Below are 8,322 nucleotides of genomic sequence, written 5' to 3'. Positions count from 1 at the left end.
ATAAATCCTGTCTCCGACGTCAGTGACGGGATTCAGGTATGAACTGCACTGAGTACCAGCGGGGTGCGTCAGTCCGGCATCCCCATAACGGGGCCGAGACCAGCTCCCAGGGTGGCTGTGAGGAGGCGAGGAGCTCCTGCACATCACGTCCCAGCTCCGGGACCAGGGCAGGGTGAGCCCGGAGAAGGGGCCGGGCGGCAGAGTCTGCGGGAGCCCGAGGCGGGCGGCAAGGCGCCGAAGACGGGGACGGTGAAGAGGAAGGGGGACAGCGCGCGTGGGCCGGGTGGGCGCGGCCGCGGTCGCGGTCGGGGCGGGGCCGGGTAGGGGGTGGGACCCTGGGCGCGCTGGGCCCGCGGGGAGCGTGGCCTGGGCGGGGCCGGGTCGCGAGCGGACAGGAGCGCCGGGGGGAGTGAGAGACGCCTCCTGGCGGGAGCTGGCGGCGGCGGCGGGAGCCGAGGGGGGCGGAGGGAAGCGGGGGGCGGGGGCGAGACGGCGGCGGGCTGGTCTCTCCCTGTTTTACGGCCGCGGCTCGGGGTCGCTGCGCGGAGGACTGAGTGGAGGCGCGGCCTGCCTCCCTCCATAGAGCGGCGCGCTCGCTCGGCCGACCCGCGGGGAACGAGAGCCAGGCTGCTACGCGGCGCCGCGGCGCACGGTGAGCGGGCGGGGGTGGCTGGTGCCGCTCTGGGACTGGAGGCCGCGGCCGGGCGGGAGGAGCGGGAGGACCGGGCCCGCGCGGCCTGGGCGGCCTCCGCGGCTACGAGGCGGGGCGGGCGTGGGGCGTGGCTCCTCCGCCGGCGGCCGGGGCCGCTGTCAGCGCCTCCCGCTCGGCTGCTGCGCTTTGTTCCCAAGGCCCCGGAGGGAGCCGCTCCCCTAGGAGGAGCTCGGTTACCTGCCTCTGCGTGCCTCGTTCACCTGGACGCCTGTTCTGGGGAGGTTCGGGGAGCGGGACGCAGACGGCCGTGAGGTGGGGGAAAATATCCCATTTTCAGTTGCTGTGGGGAGAAAACTAGCTCTGGAAGAATCCGTTTTCCGATGCCTTCTTTGGCCTCCATGAATACGTGCCGGTGGCTCCGGAGTCACCGGACTTGGGCGTGCGGTTCAGTAAAGCGGGCGGTGGGTCCTGACGGTCCCAGGAGGGTACCCCCGGCCTCGGCCACGGCCCCTGGGGCTTTCTCCTACAGAACCGAGCCACACGGGCACAGAGCCCGGTACTCTTCACCTTCTTCTTGCCTTTGCTTTATTGTTCATGCTAACACTTAGAATACAGGTTTACAGCAATCATAAAGGCCCATAAACGCACCTTTTATCCGTCTTACATCACTAGTCGTTTATTTAATTGATTCTGTTTGGGGGGTGTGTTTTAAACCCCAAGAAGTTTTATCTTCTCCTTTTTAAAAGTTTAATGACTGTTGGTTGTTCAGCCACTGTCAGAATTTGTGCTGGTCTTTCTTTCCTTTTTCTTTTTGGACTGTAATATTTTCTTCAATATCTTTGAAGAATCACTGGTACCTAAGGTAGAGAATTAAAAGAATATCTTCACATTTTGGTAAGTTAGAGTTCTTAATGCAGTTAATAATTTACTATTCCCTTTGTTATTCGCTAAATTATTTAAGGAGCAACTGTCCACTCCTTCCGCTGAGCTGCTTCATTTTGGCTAATTATGTTAAGAGACAAAATGAGATAGTAACAAGTAGACACTAGAATAATTTGCATTTTTAAAATTTGTCTTAATTCTAAGAATTAAAATATTGATAAATGTTTTTTAAATTATAATACAATATTAATAGTTTTTTTTTTGTTTTGCAAAGCAGTGCAGCGTTGAAACTACTTATTTGCTTTACATATTGATACTTTCAGGTTACTGATGGTATGTATACCTACACACACACACACACACACACACATATTCACTTTAATTTTCACAGTCACCATTTCTCGGTACTCTGAGGAATTTCAGAATTCTATATCTTTGAAGATGGCTAACAAGATATTACTGTGTATTGTAGCTTTTTTTTGAGTGTTTAAGTAATCTTTCATTGAGAATAATCTTTAAACAGTCACTCAAAAGTCTTTTAACACAATGAGTCTTGGTTTATTTATTTGATTTTCATTTTTGTATTTGTTTTTACCCTAGCATTTGCCTTTGAATTAAAGTTTTTGTTGTTTTTTTTTTCTTTTTGTTTGTTTGTTTAGCGTCCTGGGAGTTGGTGATTGTCTTTGAAGAAACATGAAGTCACGCTCTGTTGTTATGCTTACTGTAGCCATCCTGGTGTTCCTGACATGGGTCCCCATGTCACTGAGTTGTAACAAAGCACTCTGTGCTAGTGATGTGAGCAAATGCCTTATTCAGGTAGGACTAAGAGTACTTTTTTACTATTACAATATACTGTAGCGCAGACACAGAGCACATATATACAGATAGAGCATGTAAGGTCTGAGGTAATGAGCCATGACACTGGTCCGGGGTTTTGCCCCCATACTTCTCTTGCATACAAGCAATGTCAGACTCAAGGAGTCCAGTACGGAAAGTGATATCCAGCTTTGTAAACATGCTGTTACGAGGTGATGAGTAGCCTACTCGGATGAATTAAAGGGCTCCCTTGTATAATCTAGTTTACATAGCAAAGAGACTCACTATACTTAGAAAAAAAAATTTAGCTAGTCAAATCATAGACAAACTGTTCCCTAAATATAATACACTAATTGTCTGTGCTAAGTAACAAGTTACCCCAAACAGCAACTTAATGCAGTAAACATTTATTATTTACGCAGTTGCTGAGGGTTGGGAACCTAGGAGCAGCTGAGCTGGGGGATTCAGGGTCAGGGTTTCTCAAGGTTGCAGGTGTTGGAGAATGTGCTTCCAAGATGCTTGACAGTGATCTCTCTCTCAGCCATCAAGGCAAGCCTTTCTGAAGAGAAAAGTGAGGTTAAGTAATGGCTTAGTTTACAGAGCTATTAAGTGGCTGTGGAAGGTGGCCTGTATTTGAACCCGAAGCCTGTGGCCTTTCCATACACATACTGGTTATTACTGTTCTTAAAGTTGCATTAATTAGTGGTGAACTTCATGTCTTACACAGCTGTTCTCTCTTTTCCCATCCTGTTAGACCGTCAGCAGTCTTGGGTCTGTATTTATTAGCCTCTCTTCCAGCTGTTGGCTAAGAAATTCAGTAACCACACATATTAGAATTCTGTATAAAGTATGACTCAGCTACCTCTTAGCTGTAATCCTGACATGAGAGCATTTGTATGTACTAGAAGTGGTAATGATTTTTATAGATGAGAGGCATTATGTGCTGATTTGTGACATTTTGGTCCTCATTAATAGTTAAAATTTTGGGAAGCCTGGCCTTTATGTGAGTGTGGTGGTCACCATCTCATACTCTGTACCCTCACTTTGCATTTTAACCAAAACATTTAACTAGAGAGGTTGGTTGGTTAGGGTTAGGGTTTTCACTATGGATGTTTTTAAGCGTAAATAGAAGAGGGAAGAGTATAATGAACAGCAGTAATAATCAGCAGTTACAGCCATCATTCACTCGGGGCTACCCTTGCTTCATCTCTGTTCCCCTGCGCTGTTCACCCTATAGCTCTGTTTAGTGTCAGTCAGACCCCTGATATTATTTTATCATAAATGTATAGTCTATCTCTGAAAGATAAGAACTCTTGAAAACATAGCTATTAGCACTTTAAAAATTAACAATAATCCTTTAACATCACGTAGTTTTATACATGGAAGTTTTTTTTAATTTAATTTAATTTTTTTTTTTGGCTGCATTGGGTCTTCATTGCTGCGTGCAGTCTTTCTCTAGTTGTGGCAGACGGGGGCTACTCTTCGTTGCGGTGCGCAGGCCTCTCGTGGTGGCCTCTCTTGTTGCGGAGCTCGGGCTCTAGGCGCGCGGGCTCAGTAGTTGTGGCGCACGGGCTTAGTTGCTCCGCGGCATGTGGGGTCTTCCCGGACCAGGGCTCAAACCCATGTCCCCTGCACTGGCAGGCGGATTCCTAACCACTGCACCACCAGGGAAGTCCCTACATGGAAGTTTTGATATGGTACGTCTGCTTAGGCTTGTGCTGGCTGAAAATTTGGTAGTTTTCTCATGAAGTCCAGCTTTGTGCTGTGGTCAGAGGTGAATCTGTGCCACTTACCACGTTGTTTCACTGTATCTTCATTATTCATTATTGGAAATAAAGTCTCATAACAATTGCTATATTCATGTTTAGGTAGAAATTTACTTAAATCTCAGATTATTTTTTGACTCTCCAAGTCTGTAATTTCCATTATTCAAATAATTAAAAATTGGATTTTATTTGAAAGACCTTGCTTGGTAAGGCAGTATTTAAAGAAGAAAGCGTTTGGTTACTATAGATAAAAACTCTCAGAAGTTTTTGTTTGTTTTGCTTTTCAGTTTCAAATTCTGTAATACTTACAAAATGCTTCAAAAAGTAGAGTAAAAATTAAGTGTAAAAACTGGAAAATCAGGTGAAGCTTCACCTGCTTGTTAAATGGTGATTTTAGTAAACTCATTGGAAAGAAGGTAGGACTCTTTTTTTTTTTTTTTTTTAAACCACTAATTCACTGATGCAAACATTTCTGATTCCTGTTCCTTCAGAACTAGGAATCATCAAATCTTTTTCTGGAATAGTAGAGACAGTGCTTCTGGTGCATAGTGGCAGGGTGCTTGGGGTTAAAATGATAGAGGCCTCGAGTATTGAGGGTTTTCTTGTTCATTTATTCCTAAGCACTTATGACATTGTGCTAAGCACTTACTGGACATTGCAGTGAAATGTGATTGGTTCTACCATTTACCTGGTTTTATGGACTCCGCTGATTATTTCACATTCTGCCCTTTACTCTCCTTGCATTCCCTCACTGTGGCTGTGTGACAAACCACCCCAAAGGTCAGTGGCTGGAAACAACAACAACGTTTATTTTGAGCATGAATTTGCATCCTGTGTGGTGCTTGGTAGTTCATCTGCACCACACAACATTAGCTGGGGCGGCCTGAAGGCTGGCAGCTGAAATTACCTGAGGCCGCGCTGTCCACTAGAACTTTCTATGATGATAGAAATGGTCTACATCAGCCCTGTCAGGTACAGTAGAAACTAGTCACGTGGTTGTTAAGCACTTGAAATATGACTAGTGTGGCTGAAAAGCAGATTTTTAAATTTAATCATTTGAATTAATTTAAATTTAAACAGCTGCATGTGGCTAGTGACTGCTGTATTGGATATCACAAAGCTGGGCTAGGAAGATTGTTTGTTCTCTCTCTCTCTCACCCCCCTGGCCCCCTTTCTCTCTCCCCTCCTTTCCTCCCTCCCTGTCAGTAGTCTCTTTGTATGACTTCTCCAGCATGCTGGCTTAAGACTAGCCAGATTCCTTATATGTTGGCTCAGTGCTTCCAAGACCATGTGTCTCACGAAACACAGCAGGGGAAGCTGTATTGCCTTTTATGGCCACGCCATTGAGGTTATGGTGTTACTTCCATCATGGTGGTAGGCCCACCTGGATTTAAGAGGAGGGTACACAGGCTTGCCTCTGATGGAGAAGCACGAGTGTAACACTAAGGCGAGCTTAGTGGATGGGGTGAATGACGTGGCCATGTTTGGAAAATACAATCTGCCACATCTTCACTGTGACTTGACCGGCTGCGTGATCTCAGAGTTTCCTTCTAATTCTACATAGTTCTAGAGAAAGCAACCAACTATTATTATGTGTTAAATATATATTTTTTGTTGTTGTTGTTGTTGTTTTTTTTTTTTTTTTTTTTTTGCGGTACGCAGGCCTTTCACTGTTGTGGCCTCTCCCCTTGCGGAGCACAGGCTCCAGACGCGCAGGCTCAGCGGCCATGGCTCACGGGCCCAGCCGCTCCGCGGCATGTGGGATCTTCCCGGACCGGGGCACGAACCCATGTCCCCTGCATTGGCAGGCGGACTCTCAACCACTGCGCCACCAGGGAAGCCCAAATATATATTTTTTTAATCAGAGTATCTCTATATGCCTATTCTGGACATTTAATATGAATGGAATCATACAATATGTTGTCTTTTATGCCTGTCTTCTTTTATTGAGCGTAATGCTTTCACAATTCATCTATATTACAGTATGTATCAGTACTTTGTTGTTTTATGGTCAAATAATATTGTACTGTATGGATATGCCACATTTAATTTATCCATTCATCAGCTGATGAATGTTTAGATTGTTTCCACCTTTTGGCTATGCAAGTAATGGAGCTGTGGATATTTGTGTATAAGTTTTTATGTGGGTATCTGTTTTCATTTCTTTTGGGTATATACCTAGGAGTAGAGTTGCTGGGTCATATTTTCTATGTTTAACATTTTGAGGAACCACTAAAGTATTTTCCAAAGTGGCTGTATACATTTCCACCACTGTGTATGCAGGTTCCAATTTTTCTACATCCTCACCAGCACTTGTTATAGGCATCTTAGTGGGTGTGAAGTGGTTTTGATTTGCATTTCTCTAACGACTAATGATATTGAGCATCTTTTCATGTGCTTATTGGCATTCATATATCTTCCTTGGAGAAGTGTCTATTCAGAACCAATGCCCATTTTTTAATTGGCTTATTGTCCTTTTATTGTTAGGTTATAAGAGTTATTTATATATTCTGGGTACAAGTCCATTATCAGATACATGACTTGCAAATAATTTCTCCCATTTTGTGGGTTGTCTTTTCACTTTCTTGATGGTATTATTTGCAACACAAAAGTTTTAAATTTTGATGCAGTCTTATTTATTTATTTATTTATTTATTGTTGCTTTTGCATTTGGTGTTGTAGCTAAGAAACCATTGCCTAACTCAGGGCTATAAATATACTTGTCTATTTTCTTCTAAGAATTTTGTAGTTTTAGCTCTTATATTTAGGTCTGCAATTTATTTTGAGTTGATTTTTATATATGGTATTAGGTAGGGGTCCAAATTTATTCTTTTGTGTATGGATATCTAGTTGTCTCAGCATCATTTGTTGAAAATATTATTTTTTTCTCTGTTGAATTATCTTGACACTCTTGTTGAGAATTATTTGACCATAAATGTAAGAGTTTATTTTTGGACTCTCAGTTGTATTCCATTGATTTATATATCTGTCTTTTTGCCAGTACCACACTGTCTTGATTACTGTAGCTTTGTGGTATGTTTTACAGTCACAAAGTATGAATTTTCTAATTTTGTTGTTTTTCAAGATTTGTTTTTAATACTTTGGGCCCTTGCATTACCATATAAATTTTAGGGTCAGCTTGTTGATTTCTGTAATAAAGCCAGCTAGGATTTTTATATATAAATATATTTGACTTTATTAATTGGAGTAGTTTTTGGTTTACAGCAAAATTGAGCAGAAAGTGCAGAAGGATCCCATATACTCCTTTCCCCTACACATACCCACTGTTTCCCCTACTATTAACATCTTGCATTAGTTTGTACATTCGTTACAATTGATGGACCAATATTGACATACTATTATTAACTAAAGTCCACATTACATTACATTAGGGTTCATGCTTTGTGTTCGACAGTTCTATGGATTTGACAAATGTATAATGTCATATATCTGCCATTACAGTGTGACACAGAATTGTTTTGTTGCCCTAAAAATCCCCTGTGCTTCCACATGGCCTCTGCATCCCCCACTGCATTTTACTGTCTATATAATTCTGCTGTTTCAATATGTTATACAGTTGGAGTTATACAGTATGTAGCCCTTCCAGGCTGGCTTCTTTTCATTTAGCAGTATGCATTTATGGTTCCTGCATGTTTTTCTGTGGCTTGATAGCTTACTTATTTATATTCCATTTTATGGGTGTATCACAGTTTGTTTTCTGTTCACTCATTGAGGGACATCTTGATTACTTCCAGGTTTTGCAATTAAGAATAAAGCTGCTACAAACATCCATGTGCAGGTTTTTGTGTGGACATAAAATTTCAACTCATTTGAGTAAATACCAAGGAGCACAATAGCTGGATCATATGCTGAGAGTGTGTTTACTTTTGTAAGAAACTGCCAGACTGTCTTCTAAAGTGGCTGTACGGTTCTGCATTCCCACCAGCAGTGAGTGAGAGTTCCTGTTGCTCCACATCCACACCAGCATTTGCTGCTGTCAGTGTTTTGAATATTAGCTGTTCTAACTGGTGTATATTGGTATCTTGTTGTTTTAATTTGCAATTTCCTAATGACACGTTGAGCTTTTTTTCATATGCTTTATTTGCCGTCTGTATATCCTCTTTGGTGAGGTGTCTTTATGTCTTTTGCCCATTTTTAAATTGAGTTGTTCATTTTCTTCCTGTTGAGTTTTAAGAGTTCTTTGTA

The 8,322-nt window shown here is 43.0% G+C and overlaps 1 protein-coding gene across 3 annotated transcripts in view; it reads left to right on the top strand.

The window, feature by feature from the left end:
* Positions 1-403: 403 nt before the first annotated feature.
* The window catches only part of TWSG1 (twisted gastrulation BMP signaling modulator 1), a 36,849-nt gene continuing 28,930 nt past the window's right edge, over positions 404-8,322 (top strand). For 2 of the 3 annotated variants that reach the window (XR_016387438.1, XM_022551333.3), the window contains exons 1-2: positions 404-652; positions 2,194-2,350. Coding sequence is in view for 2 of the 3 variants with exons in the window: in XM_022551333.3 (XP_022407041.1) it covers positions 2,228-2,350 (123 nt within the window). In the remaining variant the exon portion in view is untranslated. Of the gene's footprint in view, positions 653-717; positions 1,547-2,193; positions 2,351-8,322 lie in introns of those variants that run through there. The other variant, XM_089894240.1, reaches the window with a different exon arrangement.

This window comes from Delphinapterus leucas, chromosome 14, assembly GCF_059928025.1.
Source record: "Delphinapterus leucas isolate spDelLeu-1000000601 "Yukka" chromosome 14, BTC_Dleu_Yukka2, whole genome shotgun sequence".
Taxonomy (NCBI): domain Eukaryota; kingdom Metazoa; phylum Chordata; class Mammalia; order Artiodactyla; family Monodontidae; genus Delphinapterus; species Delphinapterus leucas.
The sequence above is the reverse complement of the archived record's forward strand: the minus strand, read 5'-3'. Positions and strand labels throughout refer to the sequence as shown.